The sequence below is a fragment of the Myotis nattereri genome, assembly GCF_964212035.1.
Source record: "Myotis nattereri genome assembly, chromosome: 13".
In the NCBI taxonomy this organism is placed as follows: domain Eukaryota; kingdom Metazoa; phylum Chordata; class Mammalia; order Chiroptera; family Vespertilionidae; genus Myotis; species Myotis nattereri.
In genome coordinates, this window is record NC_138088.1 from 16,912,356 (window position 1) to 16,939,505 (window position 27,150).

The 27,150-nt window shown below is 38.6% G+C and overlaps 1 protein-coding gene across 1 annotated transcript in view; it reads right to left on the reverse strand.

Annotated features, from left to right (window-relative positions):
• The window catches only part of VCL (vinculin), a gene marked incomplete at its 5' end in the record, with an annotated part of 94,923 nt that overhangs the window by 37,963 nt on the left and 29,810 nt on the right, over nt 1-27,150 (reverse strand). The window contains 4 exons of the mRNA XM_081105192.1: nt 2,127-2,287; nt 3,749-3,871; nt 5,762-5,870; nt 6,047-6,197. Of these exons, the coding sequence (XP_080961318.1) occupies nt 2,127-2,287; nt 3,749-3,871; nt 5,762-5,870; nt 6,047-6,197 (544 nt within the window). The remainder of the gene's footprint in view (nt 1-2,126; nt 2,288-3,748; nt 3,872-5,761; nt 5,871-6,046; nt 6,198-27,150) is intronic.

A 27,150-nucleotide genomic window follows, 5' to 3' on the forward strand; every position in this document is an offset into this window, starting at 1 on the left:
TCCTTCCAGAGCAGCATAAAACTGAGGCAGCTACAAGACTCCACGGTGGACCCCAGGCCCACTGCCCTTGTATATCCCATTTCCCTAAGTGTCTAATCCTCATCCTGAAACAATCAACTGACCACTTTTTTTTTTTAAAAGAAGTAGCTCTCAACACTCACACACAAAAAAAAGCTCAGTAACACTTATTTACTAAATGATGGCTGGCTCTTCCCCTCTGAAAACAGATAAGCCTGCAATTCCTGTTCCTCCTTTTTACTATTTCTCTTCTGCCGGAAGCAAAGCAGAGAGAATAAGGAAAGAGATTAGGTTATGGGACTACGAGGTCATGGAGAATGATGACTGACTCAAAGATCAGACAGCAGAACATGCAGTGAGCCATGGACTGAAGTCAGGAAAAACTTTAGATACACCTTCCTTTTCTCCTTTTGAAGACAAGGATTATTGTGAAGGACAGATGCCCCATCTAAACTCTCTGGCCTACCCATTTTCATTGTGGCTTAGCACCATAACGGCACATCTCCAAAAGCAAAATGCCGGAGCCTGCAAAGGAGACTGATGATAGAGATGACATCAGCTGGAAGTTTCCGAAGATCAGGGTCCACAGGTAACGTAGGGGTCACCCGGCTACATGGGGAAGCCTGCCCTCAAATGAAGTCAGTGGGAACGACTAAGCCAGGACAGTTCTCAGAAGCCCGCTCAAAGAATGAAAGCACTCACTGGAACACAGAAAGCCTGACTCCCATAGGAATGCCTTTTCTTTTGCTTTCCCCAAAGACGCAAGATGAGCTCGAGTCAAACAGTCTGCCCAGCACAGCCTTGAGTCCCATATTAAATCACAATCTGACGCATATTCGAGCACAGTGTTACACACCGGCACACAGAATAAGGCATGGCACACAGCACAAACAACCTCAGACATGCTTTTTCTCTTTTAAGTGAAAAAAAGAAAGAAAGAAAGAAAACTAGAGGGCAACAAAAAGCTTACCTTCTAAACGTGAGAAAAAAGAATAAAACAAACAAGAAAAACAAAAAAGATGCATAAAGATGTCATAACAGGAAAGTGAAAGCTGTCAAATATGCAAAATTAAGTAAAATTAAAATGCTTTTACCATACAGATTTAAAATACAGTCTTAGACCTTGTTCAAGAACTTCGTGCCTCTATTAACAAATCCATAACTTGGATAAGCTGACTAGCTTCTTCTGCATATCTAGATTCACTTTCTAGTTTGAGGCCCCAGTTTTGACCTTACCTCATAGGTGACCTGGAGGACAAAGAGCCCCACTGGGCACCAAATGGAAGCCATACTACAAAATGCCCTCTTAGTTGGCTACCAGCCCGCTCGGTGGCCCTGGAGACCACATCTGGGTCACACGTGGGTAAGCTGGGTGCTGGAGACAGTGTTTCTTGGGTTCCTACACGGAAAGTGTAAACCCAAGTATCTCTGTTCCCTCAAAATAGTCCCTGGATAGGGAAAGGCAGACCAGAGCAGCAGCCACACAAAACTACTGCTGCTCGGCTCTGGAGGGAACCCACCAACCCTTTTGGAGTCCAAGAAGAAATTCTAGACTAAATCCTAAAGAGTGAAGGGACCCCTCACACGAACTGACAAATGTGAAAACTAATCTTTTAATTAAGCTTTCCTGAGGAAAACTGGAATGATGAAGGCACACACCTAGAAATGCCAAGTTTTCTCTGTAGATTTCTCTGGGTCAAAGGTTGGCTTAGGAAAAGTTTTCCATACAAACCAGTCATAGATGCATTAAGTCTCTTAGTTACCTAGCAACAACCGCCCACATGAAAGGCAGGGCTCCCACCCCAGGGAGCACACACCACACCAGAATTCCTCCACAAACCCAATCATGGGACTCTCGCCTGAGGGAAAAGCGACCTATTTCAGCCTCCAACCAGCTTTCACCCCACATACCTATTTATTGTTCTACCTAGGAACAAAGGAAATTTACAAAAGCAGCAAGGAACCCATGAAACAAAAGGGAAGAAGATATTACTTTCATAATATCTGAGTAGTCTTATGTTACACATAGTTACAAGATAAAATGTGAGACAAACCCCCAGGAGGGGAGAATTTGGGCTTTTGCTCATTTCTCCTCCAATAAAACTTACCTTGCTGGCCCAGGCATCTTCATCCCAAGAAGTGAGTTGTAATACACGAATGATCTCATTAATTTCAGCACTCATCTTTTCTACAGTGTAGTTGCGATTTTTCAAAGCTTCTTCTATTCCTTGGCTTTTGGAGTTTTTAGTTGTTACAAAAATCTTCATAGCTGTAAAAAATAAACGAAAGATCAGAAACTGAGGTTGGAATTGAATTTTGCTGTACAACAATATTCACACAAATGTTCCCACCCCTTGAACACATGTTTTGGGCTTCTAAGATCTTAAAAAAAAAGAAAGAAAGAAAGAAAACACTGCAAATGTGCCAATAAAGTTCCAATATCACAACCTTTACTGTAATGAAAACTGAAGGTACAAAACATCACCACAACTTGATCAGGGAACTAATTTAACATGCACATGCTGATGACCTATAATCACAAAATACCCAACATCCTTCTAAATCAGCTGGCATCCCAGCCCTAGCACGGTCCCCAGCTAACACAAACCTAATGGGACAAGATGAAAACAGTTACTTAAATTGTAACTAGAGAATGCTGCTGCCCCCAGTACTAATGGGAGTTCAGTTTATCTTCCAGGATTTCTCTCAACATGTAGCAGAGACTTTCTAACCCCCAACAGTGAAGAAGAAATAATAATAATAGGAAGCAATGGAGGAAAAGAATTTTCTCCTATAAAATAATTAAAATTGTAAAAACAAAGACTAATCAACACTTTATTGAGTTAGCCAGCTTAGAAATCCTCTTCCCAACAGCCTGTCTGCTACATCAAACAGTTATTGGCCTCAAAAACATATTTCCATGGAGATTATAAGACTCTAATTACAAAGGTTTGTTTTCTAGCTCATGTGAGGGCTTTTGAACTCTTACACTCGCATCTCCCATTTAGCTTCTACTTGAAATGCCAAAGGAGGAAAGCAGTAGCCCGGGGTCACAGTGGCATGCCTCATAAAAAATGTTAAATAAAGCTGCCCTCTGCAAGTTAAACTAACTAACCCACAACTTGACTAAGATAACTTACATAACCTGCTACGTACTAGCTGCTTGACAAGTACAGCTCTCTGTTGCTAGTTTAGAGAAGAGTCACCATGTTGCATTTCTGGACTCTGCCCAATGGGAAGGTGGCCCCAGGTGGCATAGACCACCAGCTCTCTAATGTAAAGAAAAGTTAAATACTTTCTATTAAAAACAAAACAAAACAAAAAAACCTGTGTTAGCCAACAATGAAAAGACTCTGGGTTTACTTCCTTATCGTATAGTGCTCTATAATATCCAATCCATCTCCTAACTGCTTTATTGTAATACAAATAAAGATGTCAAAATCCAAACATCCAAGACTAGAGTTTCTAGAGGAGATTCCACCTCCCAGAAAAAGAGCTTCAGGAGAGCAGAACTAGGCAACAGAAAGGGCCGTTTCAAACAAAGGGAGAAAAGAAGAGCATTGGAGAAGAGGAATAATCAGCTGCAGCCCTCCGGTAATACCCAACCCACCGGGTCTCATTCTTCCCCAAGCAGAAGGACATGCAAATAAGCAGCAAAAGAAAACAAACATCAGAGTCTAGAATATGATAAAATGTTTTCCCCATAAGATAAAGTACAGGCAGAAAATACCTGAAATGAGAACTGGCAGCAACTCTTTCACGGTGTTCATTGAGTTCACCAGCATCACTCGGTGCTCCTGGTGAGTCAGTTCCTGCTGCCTCTCGTCAATCATCTTGGCCATTTTAGTCATTCCTGGGGCATAAGGAATAAGCAGGGTGAGCAATGAAACAACCCAGAGTCTGGCTTTCTGAGCCTAAATCCACTATGAATTACTATGAAAGCTCACTTATTTAAACAACAGACACTACGCTGAACTCTAGCGTTTATGGTAGAGAATTTTTTAAGACACTTCTAACTTAATGCAACTTTATTTTTTTCATTAAAAGTAGTTTTTTTAATGTAAAACTAAATGTGACATAATTTTCACGTTTGGCAAAAGTACATTCACAAATATAAAAAGGTATTCAAGTGAATAGATATATATTTGTAAAAAATAGAGTCACCAGTTTGCCTGGCTACCACGTATGCAGGTTTCACACCATGCATCTGCCCAGTGTGTCCATGTAGGTAAGAATCTCATGTGAGCCTGGTACTAAGAATCTACTGACTGAAAAAAATCTTAAGAACTACAATAATGTGTTTTGTTTTCATCTTTATGTTTTTCTGTACTTTCCGATTTGTCCAAAATAAGAATGTAGTACTTTTACAATTAGAAATACAAATATTATAAAAATAATATTAGTGATGACAGCGTTTGGAAGCATCTGGTGTTTTGGAATCAGCCTGCTAGCACTTTCTGTTGACTTCAGGTATTATTTGAAGGTGATGTGACTCTAAGCTTTGATTTTTCAAGCTGTTCTCAAGATTTCTTAAATAGTTTCACAGCTTTTTAAGGGGTACCAAAGGAAGGTGGGAACGGTGGGGTGGAAAAGATGGGATAGCCCCTTCTTCATCCAGGGTAGCTCCATTTTTGTCTTTTATATATTGGGATTCTGCAGAAGATTTCATTTGAAGGAATGAAACCTTTTTCTGGTGCTATGAGAAAGTTAAAAGAGGACTGCTCTAAAGCCATCTCCTGGTGATCTTTTCAATGATGGCTCAGAGACATTTTTAACTGCCATAAGCTCTCAGAATGACTGCACCAGAACCTCATGCAAATACTGCTAGTTAAAAATTATTTAACAGCCCTGGCCAGTGTGGCTCAGTTGGTTGGGCATCGTCTTATACACCTAAAGGTTGCCAGTTTGATTCCCAGTCAGGGCACATGCCCAGGTTGTGGGCTCAATCCCAGGTAGGGGGCGTGCAGGAGGCAGCCCATCAATGTTTTACTCTCACATCAATGTTTCTCTCTCTCCCTCTCCTTTTCCCTCTCCCTCTCCCTCTCTCTTCCTCTCTCTCTAAAATCAAATTAAAAATCATTTTACAGAAGATGCAAGAATTTTACAAGTTAAACATCAGATGTGTCTTGTCATTGGTCTCATTCACATTCCAAGAACCTTCAAGTTCATGTTATATGTCTAAAACATCAAAAACTGGTATCTGTTCATGTATTTTGAATATTCAATTCTCAGATGACTAAACAGTCATTTCAAAATGAGATTTAGCTACAGTAGCTCTTCTCTCCTTCTAGGTCTGATTACATTATGCGGCCTTGGGCTAGGGCATGAATTCATAATAGTAGGCGGGCTAATTAGCAAGCTAAGAGGTCATAAAGAGCTTCAGGCCAGCTGGCAGACAGTGAAGGAATGCTGTGTAGTGTGGAACTGAGAGGCCAGGGTTCAGGGTGGCCTTAAGCATTACAGCCATAGAAAAGTATTTCCTACATTCTCCAGCAACATCTGCAATGTCTAGTTTAATTCACTAGACAGGGCCAGGATTTGTAGAAAGCAGAGTCAGCTTTCATAGACAATGATATCTACTCAATAGAAGCACAGCATTAGCTCCAACAACAAAGCACAGACACCTAAAAGCCTAATGCATCATTACCTATCTTTTGCAAAAAATAGGGTGGAGTGCCTTTTCCTCTTGATCAAACATGGACAATCCATAAAAATGTTAATATAAAAATTGGATATGACTAACCTGGTCCAAGGTTCTTTGTGTAAGTGACCAAATCTTCCATAGTTTCTACCACCTCTGCCACTGTAAGATATTCCAAAATTCCTTTGCAAACTCTAATAATTTTACGAACCTGGAAATATATTTCAGAGTAGTCAACTGAGTGAACAATTAAGTAGAAAACAATAGTCATTCAGATGTGTAGCCATTCAACATTTTCTCATTCTAAACAAGCATCAATCCTCCATTATTATCTTTGAGGCAAGGCTTCTGTCTGAAAGAAATCTGCAGGGGCCTAAGATTGCCTACCTCAGCCTCATCGAAGGTGAGGAGCAGGTCCGATGTGCCGGAGAGGATGCCTCTCGACCCATCAATTAAATAATCTCGAGCAGGCACTGAGTAAGGGTCTGACTGAAGCATCTGGGATGCCTGGACAAGCTTGGTGCAAGCATTTTCAACCCTGTGGGAAGGAATAGGGAGTCAGAATGAAGCAGAAGAACATCACATGCAAATAGAAAGAATATCACTGGCAAAATGAAGCAGGAGAATATCACATGTAAATACAAAGAATGTAAATGGATATAAATTCACATTTTTTTTCCACCTGGAAAATAGCCAAGACTATTTTATAATAGAAGTTTTTAGCTTACATATACATTAAGTGCAGCACAATCATTCATTTATTATTCACTATACTAATTAAGCCTGGTTTTTTATATTTCCTGGCAACAAAAAATGATGAGAAAATGTTTCAGACCTTTTACTTCAGGTTGCTATGTCTCTGTATCTCCTTTGTTTCCTTATTCCTCACCTATACACACCGCCATTAAAAGACACTACACCAAGAGCTGAAATCCTTGACAACAGTTTCAGATTTAGCATCTTAAAAAAATTGTTCAAAGCACTGTGTTAAGTGAAATTTAATAATCAGAAAAGCAAAGGAATAGGAGAAAACACAAAGGAAAATTATGAAGTGATGCATAAATTTCTCATTCATCCAGCTATATGGATTTGTTTGACAAATCCACTGGGCTGTTTGAAAACAGTTCTAAAAAACTATGTTGTTAATTAAAATGTCATTGCCCTAGCTGGTTTTGCTCAGTGGATAGAGCATCAGCCTGTGGACTGAAGGGTCCCAGGTTTGATTCCGGTTAAGAACACATGCCAGGTTGCAGACTCGATCCCCAGTAGAGGACATGCAGGAGACAGCCAATCAATGATTCTCTCTCATTATTGATGTTTCTATCTCTCTCTCCCTCTCCCGTCCTCTCTGAAATCAATAAAAATATATTTAAAACATAAAATAAAATGTCATTGGCATTAATAACTGAACCAGTTTTTAATAGCTTAATATTAATATAGTTTAATAATATAGATGATCTCATCAGGCAAACATAGGGTGTTATTTGGGGGGGAGGAGAAGGGGTTCAATTAAAAGAAGAACCCAAAGTACATAAACCAAGTATTTTCCTTGACCCTCATGTACTACTAAAATGTATTCATTCATTCACCCATCCATTCAGAGTTGAAAAGGATCTGATAGATCATCTCTTCTAATCTCATATCCAATAAACCCATTATGTTATCATTTTATAACTTAAAAAGATATGGAACAAGTCTCTTAAAATTAAAATATTTAGTCAAAATTATACATTCCTTTTTTTAAATATTTTTTTTATTAATTTCAGAGAGGATGGAAGAGGGAGAGAAAGATAGAAACATCCATTATGAGAGAGAATCATTGATTGGCTGCCTCCTGCACGCTCCCCACTGGGGATCAAGCTCACAACCTGAGCATGTGCCCTTGACCGGAATCAAACCTGGGACCCTTTGGTCTGCAGGTTGATGCTCTACCCACTGAGCCAAACCGGTTAGGGCAAAATTATACATTCTTATTTGAAAACATAGAAAATGTGACATGCAAATAAAAGCTCACTCACAGTGTGGTCTTGAGGATCAAATGAAATCAATGAAATTCCACAAGTATAAAAATACTAAATTAAACCAACACATGAATGTCAACTAAATAAAAAGCATTGAGCTATGGACTCTATAGGTACGCATATTAAAGATACAAAAAACACTATTCTGACTCTCAAAAATGCATACTTTACTAAGCTAAGTCACAAACATTAGAGCCATGAGGCAGTACGTAATAAAGATCAGTGAACTGAGGTGGCTTTTAAATCACTCTTAGAGAGAACTGGTTGTTTACTGTTCCTCTTTCATTTTTAAATTAAAATGTTTAGTAATTTTAAATTACCTAATAGGTATGTTCACATACATAACACAAACACATATATAAAAATAAAAGGGCATACAGTGAAAAAATCTTCCCTCCACTATCTAATCTCCTAGGCATTCTAATTCCATCTACTTGCAACCAATATTAAGAGTTTTCTCTGTAGTCTCCAAAAAAAAGATACTTTATGCATACAGAAACCAAAATATAGGCACCCACCTTTTTTACACAAACAATATTATACTACACAAAACTCTCTGCAGTGGACATGTTCTTATAAAAATACATAAAAAGCCTCCTCATTCTTTTATACAGCTATATAACTAGCCCATAATTTGTTAGCCTACTGCAATGAATCTCCTTGAATACATATCATTTTTAAATATATAGATCTGTAGTAGACAGTCTAGAAATAGAATCACTAAGTCAAAAGTATAGACTTTTAGTTTTGACAAATGCCATACTGCCATCCACAGACGTTATTAATTTACATTCCTAGCACAGTGGATTAGAGTGCCTGTTTCCTCACAGTCTCAATCACGTAGTGTGTAATGAAAACAATGTACCCTCATCAATAAGCAAGACCAAAATAGAATCTCAATATAAATTCACATAACACATAATTTGTCGTTTTAAAGGGTACAATTCAGTGGCATTGAGTGTATTCACAATGTTGAATAACCACCACCTCTCTCTTGTGTCAAAACTTTTTCATCACCTCAGAAAAATACTCTGTACCCATTAAGTCAGAGATTTTAAACCAATATGCTGCAGCACACTGGTGTGCTACAAGAATTTTAAAACATGCAATACCTGACTATTTAGTCAGGGGCACTGACCTCTTTTCCCTTAGATTGTCAAAAAAACAAAACAAAAACAAAAAACAGCCAACACAACTGTCATCTGGTGTGAATGAATCAAAATTATACCCTTTTTTTGGGTCAGATCAGCAAGAATAAAATACATCTTTTTTGGTGTGCCACAGAATTTTAGTAATTAATTTATGTGTGCCAAGAGATTAAAAAAAAAATAAAGGTTGAAAATTGCTGCATTAAGTAATGAAGATAAGAATAACAACAAACTTCTCTTTGAAAATAATGCAAGCCAGAAGGCAGTGGAGCAAAGTACTCAAAGAAAGAGGAAATCTGTCAAAATCTATACCCAAAGAAAATATATTTCAAAGTTTAATGTGAAAGAAAAACTTTTTCAGATATACAAAAGCTGGAAGAATTCATCACTAGCAGACTTGAACTATAAGAAATGTTAAAGGAAGTCCTTCAGGAAGAAGAAGAAGTATGCCGGATGGAAATTTGGATTTACAGAAAAAAAAAAAAAAAAAAAGCACAAAGTGGTAACTATGTGGGTAAATAGAAAAATACTTTTTTTTCCTTACTCTTTAAAGATCTTTAAGAGATAATTGACTGAAGCAAGAACTTAAAAAAAAATAAAGTTTAAAAAAGTAAATTTGGTTTGGCATTCAAGGACTGGCTTCGACAATGATTATGGCAGATGTTTTCCATAAATTAATGAGCGAAATTTACATGAAAACATTTTTAACACATGTATATAGTATACCATATGGCAGAAAATATATGTTTTATAACTAAAGTTATGATTTAAAAATGTTTAAATGAAAACTTTAAAAATATTCCAGAGAAGCATTTCAGAAGTCCTTTAAGAATAGCCAACCACTCATTAAAGACCACTAGCTGGAGAGCACTTATCTGTTGCTTCGGGTTTTTTTATAGCCATTCCAACTGAAACACCTCTCTCTCCCCTCTTCTACTTGACTAACCCCTAATTGTTCTTTTAGACTCCACTTTTAAAGGCCTCATACTTGAGGAAACTATCCTAAATCTATGAGTACCTCTCTTATGTGCTCCCATGAGACATATCATACCCTCTCAGTTTAATTTTCACTATCTCCCACAAGACTATAAGTTTAGCAGGGCAAGGACCTTGTCTATCTTGTTCCTTAATGTGTTCATAGACTACAATGCCTGACACATAATAAATGCTCAATAAATACTTAAATGAAAGAGTGAATTTTCAACGGTTACAGGCAATCATGAAATCACCTGGCCCATAGAAATTAACTTTAAAAAGTAACAAACTTGATTTTATTTCCAGATAACAGGAATCTTGATGAAATTAAAGCAAACATAAGCATCATAGAATGCAACTGTTGCACTACACCTATTTGTAAGGATCTAGTCCAGGGGTGGGCAAACTTTTTGACTCGAGGGCCACAATGGGTTCTTAAACTGGACCGGAGGGCCGGAACAAAAGCATGGATGGAGTGTTTGTGTGAACTAATATAAATTCAAAGTAAACATCATTACATAAAAGGCTACAGTCTTTTTTTTTTTTTAGTTTTATTCATTTCAAACGGGCCGGATTCGGCCCACGGGCCGTAGTTTGCCCACGGCTGATCTAGTCACTGCATAAGTGTTTCAAATTTGGGGAAAAACAAAAAATAAGTAGTCATCATAGAGAAAGGAAACAACAAAGAAAGATGAAAGCTTTGCAGGAATCAATTTGATTCTCCTCTAATGGTTCCCTTGTGTGATAAAATGATAGGGCCAAAATAGACACTGCACCATTTTTTCCCTATAATAAGACATCTGATCTGTACATTAAAATTTAATAGCATTCATAAAAGCCAAACAAATCCCACCATGACTAACCAGTAGTCAGAAACAGGAAGGAGTCTGTGTTGTCTGTGGAAAATGAGATTTTATATAAACACTAAAGCTGCCTCACTTCTTAAAGTGATATTCTGCTTTTTAACACAAATCTGAATTTTTTAAAAATCATTTTAAAGACTGACAGCAGAGCTAAGATCTGTTTCCTAAATAATTATATATCTTGACTAGGCTTCCCTCTGCCTTTGAATCTTCAACCAAAATTAATAGAAAATTCTTATGGTTTAGATCAATGGACCAAAGACAGCCTCATGGGACCCGAAATATGCTCACTCATAATCCACTAATCCATTCTTCTAAGAATTACCACATGGTATAACTTGATACAATTTAAGAGATGTAAAGGTTCCAAATTCAGTTCCATGTGACTTCAATGATCACCAATCAAGAAACAACCTTATGCTAAATTTTTTATTTAAGAAAAACAAGGGGAAAAGCAAATCCACAGCCGTAACCGGTTTGGCTCAGTGGATAGCGTCGGCCTACGGACTGAAGGGTCCCGGGTTGGATTCTGGTCAAGGGCATGTACCTTGCTTTCGGGCATATCCCCATTGGGGGGTGTGCAGGAGGCAGCTCATCGATGTTTCTAACTCTCTATCCCTCTCCCTTCCTCTCTGTAAAAAATCAATAAAATATATTTTTTAAAAAAATTAAAAACAGAAAACAAATCTACAGATGATAAAGATTGCCACAAGTCATTTTATTTTAAAAGGAGAAGGTCAGAAGAAGTAGCCAGGTCTTTTTAAAAAATATATCTGTACTGATTTCAGAGAGGAAGGGAGAGGGAGAGAGAGATAGAAACATCAATGATGAGAGAGAATCATTGATCGGCCACCTCCTGCATGCCCCACACTGGGGATCTAGCCCACAACCTGGGCCTATGGCCTGACAGGCAATCCAACTGTGACCTCCTGGTTTGTAGGTCGACGCTCAACCACTGAGCCATGCCGGCCAGGCCGCCACAAGTCATTTTTAAACATTCTTCTAGACTGCATCCAGAAATAAGTTACTAATTTTAAATTCATTTAGTTTAATCCTTTCATATATATTTTTTAAAATATATATTCTATTGATTTTTTACAGAGAGGAAAGGAGAGGGATAGAGAGTTAGAAACATCGATCAGCTGCCTCCTACACACTCCCTACTGGGGATGTGCCCACAACCATGCCCTTGACCGGAATTGAACCCGGGACCCTGAGTCCGCAGGCTAACACTCTATCCACTGAGCCAAACCAGTTAGGGCCCTTTCATGTATTTGTTCATCTAACATATTGAGCACATACTACATGTTATGAGTCCTGGAAATAGATTTTTTTAAGTCCCTAGCTTTAAGGGGTTACCACCTTAGGCAGAGACATACATGTAAACAAATACAAATTAGTATTTAGAAGTATATTCAGCATGTGTTGAAGGAACATAAAAGTGAGAGTAGTATTTTTACCTGAAAGATTAGGAAAGCTGTGATGGAGAAGGTGAAGAGAGCACTGCTCCTGCCCTCAGAAGCTCAGACCTACTTATAAACATCATTCTCTTCACAGCATCACTTTGAGTTATTTTTCCAATGGAATATTTTTTCTCTCTCTCTCTCCTCCCACCTCTTCCCGCCCCCCCCCCCCCCGTTCCCTCCCTCCGTCCCACCTTCCCCCACAACTCAAGAGTCCTTTCTATAAAAAAGTAACACATGCATTAGTAATGGTCCTGGCTTAACAAAGGAGAGCAGTCTACTATTCAATATACAGGTAACTCACCTTGAAGCCAAACTATCTCAGTCTGCTTCTGTAAATATCAATCAGCATATCCCAGCTCACTGATTTAGTCAAGTAAAGGAGAGAGCTTTGGACAAAATAACATAAAGGAGACAGTCTCATGGACCTACTTAGATATACACTGCTCCATAATTTAAATCTGAAAAGCTGCCCTAGCTAGTTTGGCTCAGTGGATAGAGCATCAGCCTGTGGACCAAAGGGTCCTAGGTTCAATTCCGGTCAAGAGCACATACCTTAGTTGCAGGCTCCTCCCCAGCCCGGCCCTTGGTCAGGGCACATGCAGGAGGCAACCAATCAATGTATTTCTCTCACATCAATGTTTCTCTCTGTCTTTCTCTTTTCCACTCTTCCTAAAAATCAATGGAAAAATATCCTCAGATGAGGATTAATCAATCAATCAATCAATCAATCAATCTGAAAAACTTTCTGAAACAGTCAACAAGTTAATACTTTCACCCCACCCCCCAAAATATGTTGGGGGTGGGAGTAACTATCCTATATCAAAGTCCCTGTATTAATAAAACCTAACCTTAGACAGTATAGACATTTGGGTTATAAATACTATCTCACACACCAAAAAAAAAAAAAATTCTGTTAGCGAAGGACTGGTGTACTCTGGAATAGAACACCTGAAAATCTGATTCCATGGACATCAGGTTCCCTGGAGCACACCCAGAGTAGCAGGGGTTTACATCTTGGGACCTGTCATTTCAAGAGAGATGGTCAGGCCACCAGCATATCCTACACACAAGGCCCAGACAGCACCCGGGAGACTGGAAGTAAACAGGCAGAAGAAGAAAGAGAACACTACTGGCTGGAAGGTGAGGCTTTCCCCACTGTAGCCACTGAACCCAGCACCATTACCTCTTTTTTGTTTGTTTGTTTTTAAAGAGAGAGAGGGAGGAAGGTGGGGGGGGGGGGGTGCGGGGGGGGGCACATCAATTTTCTATTCCACCCATTTATGCATTCATTAGTTGATTCTTGTATGTGCCCTGACTGGGGACCCAAACCGTAATGTTGGCCTATTAGGACGATGCTCTAATCAACTGAGCTACCAGGCAAGGGCAGCACCTGCATTTCTAACCAGGCTGGCCCTGGCATAATTATTGGGCAGGCAAACTTGACTGTAAGGTCCAATCCTGCTCTCTCCATAACCTTGTTGAGACTTCCCTTCCCATCTGGGCAGGGTCTCTCATAGATCAAGAGAAGCCCAGACCACTTACAAGTTTGCAAAGCCCATCATATTTAAAAATGAAGTGCCAAGCCCAGCTGGTGTTGCTCAATGGTTGAGCATCAACCCATGAACCAGGAGGTCACAGTTGGATTACCAGTCAGGGCATATGCCCAGGTTGTGGGCTCAATCCCCAGTAGGGGATTCTCATCATTGATGTTTCTATCTCTCTTTCCTTTCCCTTTATCTCTCTGAAATCAATAAAAACATATCTTTAAAAAAAATGAAGTGCCAAAACAGGTCACAAATATCAGTGGTTCTCAACCTTGGCTGCACATTAGAATCACCTGGGAATCTTTTTAAAATCCTGATTTCTGGGCCTCATCCTCTGGAAATTCTGTTTCTTCGTTACTAATGTGTGGCCTCACCCCATAACAAACAGAATTTCCCGAGGATGAGGCCCAGAAATCAGGATTTTAAAAAGATTCCCAGGTGATTCTAATGTGCAGCCAAGGTTGAGAACCACTGCAAATATGATGGTGTGTGTGTTTACATTTAATCATTTTAATTGCATAATAAACATCTTCTTTCAAGACACTCTTTTTCTCTATGACTTTATTAAAGTCCAGGCCCTACTTAAGTATTATGCCTGAGAGAGGCCAGGGGATGAGGGGAAGGGCAGGCCTTCAAACCTGCCCTTTACTTAGAATCTACCATCAGCCAACAGTCTGATAAGTGAAAATGACTCCTGAAGCCTCAAAAATTCTCCCTTCACTAAGTATTTAAGTATTTAAATTGTTAGCCTGAGGAATGAGCTCTAGTGAAATTTCCAGCATCAGCAACTGCTTTCCAGCTTCCCTCTACCAGGAAGTCCTGCCTCTATGGGGAGTACCGGAACCCAGAGTGCAATCCATTCATTCTATCCTCAGATCTTACCATGTTTATACATGGGATTAAAAAATAATAATAACAATATATGTGAAGATGTCAAAAGACTAGAGAGATATGTAAAAATAAAGTGTTGTTTTTTAATATACTTGCCTTTTGGCACAAACTTTACTTTAAAATAGCTAAAGTAAATTCACTCTGTGGTATCCCGGTGCTGGTCAATGTGCTTTGCTCCTGGTGTTGCCATTTTGAAAAAGGCCAAGGATCCTCAGCCATTAGTCACCTAGAAACCTGAGCGAAGGCCACAAGCAGTTAGTGTTTAGGAGGGAGTCAGGAACAGAGTACCACGACCCACTTTAATCTAGTGCCAAGCAGCAAGAGCAAGGCACCAACTCCATGTGCACACCGTGATGACACCAAAACGTGCGGCTCCAGCTCCATGTCCCTAGATTTAGGATCCTACAGGCCTCATCCACCAATAATTTCTTACCCTGTCCTAACTCTGTGACACTATAGGACTCTGCTTTTTCAAACCCCAAACCGAAATTAAAAAGCACAATGACTCATTCTGAAAACAGTCAAAACCCTTTAAGGGCAATGCTAGGACATGTCCATTTGAGATCACAAACCTAAAACAAACACAAACAATACAGGCTCACTAAATTCTTTATTTCAGATGACGTTAGAAGATTATGCAGCCAGTGAAACAAAACAAGATTCTGCCTGAGCCAAGAGATACCTAAAGGTAAATAGCGTGCTGGGAAGGAGAGAGTTTAAAGTGTCACTGCTGCCCAAAGCTATATGCTCCTCAAGTCTTAGTAGGCAGCTTATTTGAAAGGTAGAGTATGAGTCACAACCTTTGAATCCTTCAAATCCTTAATGACTAGTCCTAGTCTTTGTTCCTACTTCCTTCACCTCCTGTTCAAATCTGGCATCTGTAAAGGAAGAAGGTTCAATCAAGAACTCTGCTACCTACATGTCCATTGGCAACTATGGTCTTCCCTCCACCTCATGCTAGGATTATTATAGCAGAAGCAGAGGAGCGTATAAACAAGCATGTTTTACAGATGCCAGTACTTTTCAAATGTATGTTGATGCTATTGTGCTTAATAAAAATAAAAATTTATTTTAAAACATTACAAATTCATTGCATCTTTTGTTCTTAAACATTCTTAATCAACTAATAATAATAAAAAAACCTCACTATTCTTATTTGAAGGTCTTTATGCTGAAAAAAATTGACAATCACTGTTCTACAACAGAATGTAATGAATGAGTTAGAGGTATAAATACCTAAACACAAAATGAAGTGGAATGAGAGAATATTTTTGCTTATAAAGGATATTTTGCTTATAAGGAAAAACCACATCCAAAAACTAGGATGTGGATTTAAAAAAAATAAAATCTGGAGATACAAGTAAGCTAACATCAATCAATAGTCAGTCATTCTAAAAAAAGAATAATAAACAACAAAATAATTAACACAATTTAGGATCCAGGAAAATCACAAACTTATAACCACTTATTGCTTTGAAATACGTTTAAAACTGAAAATTACATGAAAAACGAACAAATCTACAATTATAGATTTCAATATATGTCAATCATAAACTGAGAGTTCAAACAGACAAAATGGTTAAGTCTATGAATGCTTGATAAGTAATATTTATATGCTGACCTAATTAATATTAAAAGAACCCTATACCCAAAAGCAAAAAAGATTTCACTTTCTTTTCAAGCACATATAGAACATTTATCATAATGGACCACTTATTATGTTGCAAAATAATTTCCAAGAGTTGCTCTTATACCAACTATTGCCTTTTGAGCACAATGCAATTAAATTAGAAGTATAACAATAAAAAGATAGTAAAAATAATTTTGAAATCTTTATAAAACACTCCTAAATAATGCATATGGTTAAAGAGGAATTTGCAATCAAAATTAAAAAATATTTAGGGCTGAACAACTATTAAATTACTTATAGCTGTTTCCAAACATGTAGGATTCAGAGCAAAATTAAGAACCTAAAATATATGTTTTTTAAAAGTATATTTTTATTGATTTCAGAGAGGAAGGGAGAGGGGGAGAGAGAGATAGAAACATCAATTATGAGAGAGAATCATTGATTGGCTGCCTCCTGCATGCCCCCTACTGGGGACAAAGCCCACAACTTGGGCACGTGCCCTTGACCGGATCAAACCTGGGACCCTTAATCCACAGGCCAACGCTCTATCCCCTGAGCCAAACCAGCTAGGGCTAAAATATATTTATTTAAAAACAAGGAAGACTGAACATAAAGCTTGAAATATTGAAATACCCTATATAATAAAAGGCCAATATGCAAATTGACTGAACAGTGGAACAACCAGTCACCATGACACATACTGACCACCAGGAGGCAGACACTAAACGCAGGAGCTGCCCCTTGGTGGTCAGTGAGCTCCCACAGGGGGAGCGCTGCTAAGCCAGAAGCCGGGCTCACGGCTGGCAAGCACAGCGGCTGTGGAGGAAGCCTTTCCCACCTCCATAGCAGCACTAAGGGCTCCCGAACTGTGAGAGAAAGTCTGTGAAAAACAGTAGTGCCCAAGTATGTTTAATGTGGCAAGTTCAAGGTTAACTGAAGTTTTGAGTGCTTCCTCTAGGTCACAAATGCATCAAGTCAGCTGGCAGATCTGAATGACTGTCTCACAGAAACTTATTTATCTACATTAGGAGACAAAGTTCTCTTAAGATAGCCAATGAAAAGGACCACACACAAAAAAACTCATGTTGAAAAAACAAAAACATTAGAATCACCCATTAGGCCCAGACAAGCAAAGTGCATTGAGGGGTATGATCTAAGAATGAATTCTAAAAAAAGATATTCTGGGCACTTTCACAGAGAAGAGTGTCTAAAAATACAAATTTCATCACAAATTATTCTGAGCATTAATGATCATAAGCAAAGAAAAAGCTAAATATAAAGACTGGTGCTCTAAAAATGCTCTACTAGTTTAAGTCAAAAGAGATCTAAATAAAATATAAACATGTTTTAATCTTTTTCAAATTTCTTTTTCGTACATGAATATCAGTCAAGGTAAATTCATACAAATATATGCTGTAACTGTGCTACACTAAGAAAGTTTTAAAGGTTAAAACAAGGTAATTTCCTAGAAAATATGATTAATGAGAATCATGTAGTTTGCCAATAGTACATACTCCTTTTCACGGAGTATTTTAAGAACATTCTTTTATTCAATAGGCCTAGACATTACAATATTTTTCAAAAATAGTCCAAGTGGCGAATCAATCAAAGTTCTGATGGTTTCAAGCAGACTGTTCAGAGCAGCACTGAGGCAGAGTTCTGTCATTTGCCTGCCAACATACAAAGAGCATTATGCCCTTTTTGAAAAGTTCATACCACAAAACTACCTCACAAGTGACGCCTTTTCATATGTTCAGATACTGAACATCCTTGGATGAGATCCAAGAACTGCCTTCCTTATCCATTTCTGCAGAAATAACAAAATTCCACTGTATACTGCAACAGCAATTTTTCCAAGGCAAATAGTCTGCCATAAACATTTTTTATCTGTAAGGAATCAATTTGACACAAATCCACACCGACAGAAAATGAATCTGGTTGTTTTGATATACGGCCTCCTCTCCTTCACCAGCACCTATTTCATCCTGTATTTGGCCATGAATCTTCCTGGAAAACCATTTTCACCTTGTCATTCTAATGCTCAATAACTGCAAAGCGCCCTTGGCTGGAGTTGCTCAGTGGTCAGAGTGTCGGCCTGCACATATAGGGTGTCCCAAAATTCACGCAAGATTTGAATTTTGCGTGAGCATTAACAACAACAACAAAAAATAAAAGCCTAATTTTACTTGGTTTATTGAATCAGATTCTAATATCTGTTGCCCTTTGATTTCAATCTCTTCAATTTGATAAGCATTACCAACTACCAATTATGGCCCAGGAGCAGGGACAATGAAGACCAATGAAGACCACGGCTTTGAGTATGTGCCAGCAAAACCGTGGAGGCCATTTACCCGATGTGCTATTCCATAGATAACCCTATACTGTATACTTTATGAATCAATAAAAAATTTACAATTTTTAATTATAAACCTGTGTTTTCTATCAAAATTACTTCTTGCGTGAATTTTGGGACACCCTATAGAAGCGTCTTGGGTTTCAGAGCTGGTTAAGAGCACCTACCTGGGTTGCAGGCTCCCTGTTCAATGCATGTGTGAGAGGCAACCAATCGATATGTCTCTCTCACATCTATGTTTTTTTCTCTCTCTCTCCCTCCTTCCCTTCCACTCTCTCTAAAAAAACAAAACAAAACAAAAACAAACAAACAAACAAAAACAATGGAAAAATATCCTCAGATGAGAATTAACAACAACAAAACTGCAAAGCTTTTCTGCTGCCCAATTCCAAATTCCTCTGCCTGGCTTCCAAGAGCCTTCCTCACCTGGCCCAGCCTACCTACCGATTTAAGCTTAGTTCCTATGCTCCCAACATGGCTGTTCCTCCCCTCACAGGCCCCATGACTGGCTCATGACACTAGGAGTGTTTTCCTTTCTCCCACAACTGTCCCACACAAAGCATCTTCCTTTTCCCTACACCTATTGTCCCAAGTCCCACTTCCTGCATGAAGCCCCTTTCTACTGTTCCTCCCTACGGTGACAGCACTCTTTCTAAGTTAGTCTAGATTGCAGCTCTTTCATTTGACATTCTTCAAGCATTTTTTAGTAATCTCTCTACAGCAGCAGTTTTCCACCTTTGTTCCTCTATGATACATAGAAGAGTAAAACTCACATGAGACATACCCCCATGAGTGTACCTGGGATTATGCACAATTTCCAACCACAATAACTGTAATTCCACTAATTTCTCTCCCACAAAAGAAAGCATAATAAAAGCCAGTGGATATATTTTACTTCAGGAAAGGTTAAAAGAAAAAAAAAAAAAGAAAAAAACCTCGAGATCAAAAATGAGAGGGATATTATTATACAAGTGACTTTGAATATGCTCAATTTACTTTTCAGAAAAGTAAAGTATTCACAAGCTTTGGCCCTTTATTACTATTAATAAATAACTTGTAATATGTCTTACCAGTGATCTTTCATAATATACAGATAAGAACTGCTATATGTAGCACTTAGCATGCTAAACACACAGAAATTAATCAATAAATATTTAATTAAACAGTGCGTCCAGCCCATTAATCAATCAATTGCACAGACATATTACTGCTGTTGTCTGATGATGATGATGATAGACGACAATGGAGCAAAAGGCAAATAGGAGTACAGTAGCTGAATCTCCTGCTGACAGTCTCTAAAGAATAAACAACTTCTTATAGGGCAAGGTTAGCCAATATTTTAATAGTATAGTATTCCTAGAGTCTGGAGATTGAGGCAACTTCTATGGCAATTGCCATGCAACCCTACACCTTTTGAGCAACAGTATGGCTATTAATGCAATCTTGGGTAAAATTAGTAAATTGTAAACTCTATCTGCCAGGGGACTCAGCGATTAGACAACTTTTGCTTCCCCAAGAAACCTTCCTGTGACAATGCAAATCTTGCTCTATATTAAAATGGCTCTCACTTTTACAATAAGGAATTGTTCAAGCATGGAAGTCCCTCGTCAACGGTTACAACTCAGCTATATAATCTTTCACTGATACTAAAACATTCTCCAACATTCAAACATTCCCTTAATTGCTAGCCACACAAATAGACCATGATTTGATTTTGGGACCCCCCAAATCCCGAAAATGTCAAAAATTCTGAAAATGTCATATCTTTCCCTAAAAAATATCTAAATATATATAAGATTGCTTAGGTATAAATTTATCGATAGAGCACAAGTCTTCTGATTTCTCTAGCCCTAACATTCTAACATTCTAGGAGTAGAGACTGATCTAAGAATAAATGTTTCAAACTTATTTTATTTAATTGTTTAATATTTTTTATAGATTTCAGAGAGGAAGGGAGAGGAAGAGATAGAAACATCAATGATGAGAGAGAATCACTGATCGACTGCCTCCTGTATGCCCGCTACTGGGGATCAAGCCCGCAACCTGGGCATGTGCCCTTGACCAGAATCGAACCCGGGGCCCTTCAGTTTGCGGGCCGGCGCTCTATGCACTGAGTCAAACCGGCCAGGGCTTATTTTATTCTATAGTGTTGCCAAAGCATATACTTAGAAATCCTTGTGAAACTGGATGACCGAGGAAGCTTCAGTCAATCATGCCCTGGAAACTTTCAAACATCAACCAAACAGCCCAAAAGAATGTCCTACTCAACAATTCCAAGGATGTCATTAATTGTTTCCATCTGTTTTCCCCTCTCTGTGCCCTCCCCCTCCCAGTCACGGCATCTATTTAAGTTATTTTCTGCTTTATTTTGCATTCTAAAGAAAAACAAGAATAGCATTAACAATGATCATGTTTTAAATTGCAGAATATTTATATGCCCCAAACTTTGTTTAACAACCAGTCATATCGTTTTTTTGTACTCTGGAGAGTATAGCATACTAAGTTATGTATTTTTAAATTTTTCAGTTATCATAACGCAATTTTCCCCTTCCAATGTTTTCCCAAGGAGACCAGGGTTTTCCCCATGGAATGATAAAGGTTAAAGCATCTAAATCAGTGGTTCTCAACCGTGGCTGCACATTAGAATCACTTGGGAATCTTTTTAAAATCCTGATTTCTGGGCCTCATCCTCCGGAAATTCTGTTTCTTTGTTACTAATGTTGTGGCCCCACCCCATAACAAAGAAACAGAATTTCCAGAGGATGAGGCCCAGAAATCAGGATTTTAAAAAGATTCCCAGGTGATTCTAATGTGCAGCCAAGGTTGAGAACCACTGATCTAAATGGTTTCATCCATTAATGATCTTTACCAAAACCAATAGTCTCCTTAGAAGTTGTACAATGGTGACTTTCTGTCATTTTTTCCACACCTGTTGATTAGAATTCTCCTCCATCAATTAGAGCTACTAGGCTATAGTGAAATAAAGTCTGTATAGAAAAGGCAGGGTAGTCACAATTTTTTTTCTTGTGATGAGAACTTTTAAGATCTTTTAGCAACTTTCAAATCTAAAATACAGTACTGTTAACTACAGTCACATCACATATTACACATTACATTACACCCCCAAGACTCATCTCTCTTATAACTAGATGTCTATACCTTCTGATCACCTTTACCCTTTTATCCACTCCCAACCCTGGGCCTCTGGCATCTACCAATCTATTTTCTGTATCTATGAGTTTCAGTTTTTTTGGTTTTTTGACGATTCCACAATGAATGAGATCATACAGTATGTGTGTCTCTGATTTCACTTAAGATAATGCCCTCACGGTCCACCTATGTAGTTGCAAACAGCAGGGTTTCCTTCACTTTTATGGTTGAATAATAATATGGTTGAATATTACACATATATACAAATAATATAAAGTGTATATGTTACACATATATAAAATTTTTATCCATTCATTCATTGATGCACAGTTAGGTTGTGTCCATGTTTTGGCTACTGTAAATAATGCTGCAATGAACATGGAGGTGCAGATATCTTTTTGAGACAGTGATTTCATTTCCTTTGGATAAATATCCAAAAGTGGAATTACTGAATTATATGGTAGTTTTATTTTTAATTTTTTGAGGAACCTTTGGAAAAGCAGGATAAATGTTTAATTATTTTCTTTAAATTATCAATTACCAGCGAACCAAGAAGGCAGCATAAATAAACACCGGTACTCACCGCCTCCCACAACCACATCAAAAGTATAACTAAAATAAAGAACAACTATCGTTCAGAACTGCTGAAAGCTGGCTAACTGGAAGTCCTACAATTAGAGAAATAAAGAAAGCACACTGAAACTGGTTGTAGGGGAGGAGGCACGGAACAGGCTGGTCCAACATCCACATGTGCCATTTTTTTAATTGGGAGGGCTATCTCAGCTGCAGAGGCCCCCACCTCCCGTGAGGAGCAAGGGGTCCCAGCCCCACACCAGACCCCCAGCCAGGTTCCCAGAGCTGGGAAGAGAAGTACCCATAACTTCGGACTGTAAAAACCAGCGGGGATTATGGCTGAGTGATGCAGAGGCTGCTGGAGACTAGGTGTTCCTCTTAAAAGGCCTGTGCACAAACTTACTCGGACTCAATCACTCTGAGCTCCAGCGCCGGGAGGCTTTGGGGGACCCAGGGACATACAGGGAGGAACTAGATTGTCTAGCATCCCGGCAAGAATTCGGGGGTGGCTTTCTTCCAGATGGGGGTCCTTACAGAGGTTAATGTTCAGGTGCTAGGACCTCCCCCATTGCAGAGCTGACTGGCAGCCATACTAGTATCTGAGTCTCCATCAGCCTGGCTCACACTGTTCACTCTGCTCTGATGATTCCTTGAAACCTCGCCCCAACCAAGTTGTTTTCAGCCCCACCCAAACTGTTTACAACAGCTTTTCCATATGAATGGCCTATCCTGGCTCAGGCTTCAGATTTTACTAAAAATCTCTCAAACAAGCAGCAATGGGAATCAGGGTGCCCAAACTATCAATAAAAGGCCCAAGACCTGGCACTAACACCAGCCTGCCTTGCTTCTCAACTGGGCCTCACCTGGGCACTTCACAGCCCAATACAAGTAGCAGCCATCTGCAAACCTCTCTGTAGCTCCTGCCAGGTGGCCCCAGGTAGTGGCTGACTTTGCACCTCCCAGGAGGCCCCAGAGCCAATGCACCTGGTGGAAAGCTTCAGACCATACCAGACTAGAACTCTATACATCCACAAGCGACACACTCAAGGGGCAGACTCAGTGAGCACCAAAACCCCACTGAAGCAAGTCCTGCTCCATAGGGGTGACTCCTGCATAGCTGCTCTTCCACTGTAGTCACAGCTGGTCCTCACAGCCAATTGGCCGGGAGATCAATTCCTCCCAGTGACACCAACAGCAATCACGTTTCAACTTCAAGACTGTGCACACAGCCCACACAAGAGCACACGCAGAGTGCCCAGCTCAGGTGACTGGGGTGGCTGAGTCATTGGGCCTTACAGGACACCTACTACACAGGGCCACTCTACCAATTCCAGGAGACATAGCAGCTCTACCTAATATAGAAACAAACAGGGAAGCAGCCAAAATGCAGAGACAAAGAAACATGTCAGAAATGAAAGAAATGGGAGCAAACAAACTACTGGATACAGAATTCAAAACAATAATTATAAGGTAACTCAAGAATCTCAATGAGAACTTTAAGGGATTCAAAGAGAACTTCAAGGGACTTAGTGAAACTTTCAAGGATGTTACTGAGAATGTCAAAGACATGAAAAAGGACCAGTCAGAAATTAAGTATACACTAACTAAAATAAAGAATAATTTACAAGGATTCAACAGTAGAGGATCAAATAAACAATTTGGAACATGAAGAAGTAAAAAAACACCCAATTAGAAGAGCAAAAAGAAAAAAGAATCCAAAAATATGAAGATAGTATACGGAGCCTCTGGGACAACTTTAAGCATACCAACATTCACATTATGGAGGTACCAGAAGGAGAAGAGAGAGAACAAGATACCGAAAACCTATTTGAAGAAATAATGACAGAAAACTTCCCCTACCTGCTGAAAGAAATATACTTACAAGTTCATGAAGCATAGAGAGTCCCATACAAGAGGAACCCAAAGAGGTCCACACCAAGATACATCATAATTAAAATGCCAATGGTTAAAGACAAAGAGAGACTCTTAAAAGCAGCAAGAGAAAAGCAATTAGTTACCTACAAGGGAGCACCTATACAACTGTCAGCTGATTTCTCAACAGAAACGTTGTAGGCCAGTAGGGAGTGGCAAGAAATACTCAAAGTCATGAATAGCAAGGACTTATTACAACCAACATTACTCTACCCAACAAAGCTCTCATTTAGAATTGAAGGTCAGATAAAGAGCTTCACAGACAAGAAAAAGCTAAAGGAGTTCATCACCACCAAACCAAGTATTACATAAAATGTTGAAGGGTATTCTTTAAGAAGAGGAAGAAGGAATAAAAAGATAAAAAATATGAACATTAAAAAAGCAATAAATACATATCTATCAACAATTGAATCTATAAATCAAAATAAACAAAAAATAAATAAATTTAAAAAATAAAATAAATGAATAAGAAATCTAATGACCAAAATAAGCTGGTGAACAAAATAGAATCAGAGGCATGGAAATATGGAACAGACTGACAAATCTCAGAAGGAAGGGAGGAGTGGGCAGGGAAAGATTAGCCAAAGATCTTATATGCATATATGCATTATCTATGGACACAGACAATAGGATAGTGAAGTCCTGGGACTGGGTGGAGAGGGGCAATGGGGGAAAAAAGTGGGATATCTATAATACCCACAACAATAAAGATTTTTTTAAAATAAAGAAAGAAGAAAATAAATTACCAATTACCAGCATAAGGGGTTGGTGTCCTAGTTACCATCAAGGGTGATCAATTTATTTTGCTTTAAAATTATCTAGTTTGTAAAAGATGTTATCACAATTAGGGCACACACCTTAATTTTCCTAAGTTCCCAAAGAAGCCTATGAGAGTACACTATATATTTCACAGGTATATCTCTGGGAGTGAGCAGAAATGAGTTTACTAAAGAAATTCATTTACTAATCAAATGATATTCAGATTTGAATATCAAGGTTGAAAGAGCTTTCTGTGGGATCATCTACCCGTGGTCGGCAAACTGTGGCTCGTGAGCCACATGCGGCTCTTTGGCCCCTTGAGTGTGGCTCTTCCTAAGCCTTAGGAGTACCCTAATTAAGTTAATAACAATGTACCTATCTATACAGTTTAAGTTTAAAAAATTTGGCTCTCAAAAGAAATTTCAATCGTTGTACTGTTGATATTTGGCTCTGTTGACTAATGAGTTTGCCGACCACTGAGATTCTAGTCCAACCACCCATCTGACATTAAAATCCCCTGTACACTCTCACCATGCTCTATACCTTTCAGAGAGTGATAGACAAATGGGTACAAGCTGGGGCTGTGTTTTTAAGGTAAGGTAAACGCAAGTTTAATTATAATATGTTTACTGACAGCATAGGATTCCTCTTAATATTACTATGCTGATGCAATGGCACATAACCAAAGTACACTCACATTGGTTAGAACTAGAAGAAACATTGGAGGTCACCAAGGTCAATACAAGCAAGTAAAAAAAGATACCCCCCTCCCCCGCAAAAAAGATACTCCCACAAAACAGGTTCTACAAAAAAACAGATGCTTCTGGTACCTTTGACACATGAATATTTTGCAGAATTAACAGAAACATAGTTCTGTAGAAACACCCACTTAAGTAAGTTAGAAATATGAAGACATCCATAAGGGTGAAAATTTGCATCTGTTCAATTAAAATAATAGAACATAAGGAGGATAAAAATAAACACATCTCACTTTAAAACTGTGATGTATAACATACATACAGAAAAAATGCCCCAAAACATATGTATAATATAATAGTTATTTAAAAAAACACATGCCGAAACCGGTTTGGCTCAGTGGATAGAGCGTCGGCCTGCGGACTGAAAGGTCCCAGGTTCGATTCCGGTCAAGGGCATGTACCTGGGTTGCGGGCACATCCCCAGTAGGAGATGTGCAGGAGGCAGCTGATCGATGTTTCTCTCCCATCGATGTTTCTAACTCTCTATCTCTCTCCCTTCCTCTCTGTAAAAAATCAATAAAATATATTAAAAAAAAAAACAAAAAAAAAAACACAACCATCCAACACTGTAAGTCAACACTACAAACCAAAACAATTCAACACTATAAGTCGAAACAACTCAATACTATAAGTCAAGAAATAGAACATTATTACCATTTTAGAAGCCCCTATGTGCTTCTCCCTGTGTACAACCCTCTTTCTTCTTCCCAGAGGTACCAGTTCTCTGACTTTTATGATCATTTTTCCTTACTCCTCTTTATCATTTTACCAAATAAACAGACATCACTAACATGCCAGTTTATTTCTACAATGTTTCTGAACTTTAAATAAATGGAACCTCATTATCTATCTAGCTATCAATAATTCATTCATATCTCTCAATTGTTTTTGAGATTCATTTACTCTTTTATTCTAATTGAGGTGAAATAAACATAATATCAATCACTTTAAAGAAAAAAATTCCCATTCCTTTATTACTGATTAATATTCCAATTTGTGACTACACCATGATTGTTTTTATCCATTCAATTGTAGATAGACCAAAAGGATCATCATGAACACTGTCAATATCAATAGTTTTGTATATCGATCCTAGTGTGCAGGGGTTTCTCTAGGGAACATACCTGACAGTGGAATTTCCTATCTTCTCCTTCGTTAATACCAAACTTCTTTCTCAAAGTGTCTGTACCAATTTACATTCCCAAGAGCAGTATATAGGAGTTCCAATTGCTCTACATCCTCATCAACAACGGATATTGTCTGACTTCCTTTTTTGTAACTGAATACTTATCTCATTCTTATTGACTCGCAGAGGCTCTACTTTTTTAAAAAATTGTTATGGGCCCTGGCCAGTGTAGCTCAGTTGGTTGGGCATTGTCCTATATATCAAAAGGTTGCCAGTTCAATTCCCAGTCAGGGTACCTGCCT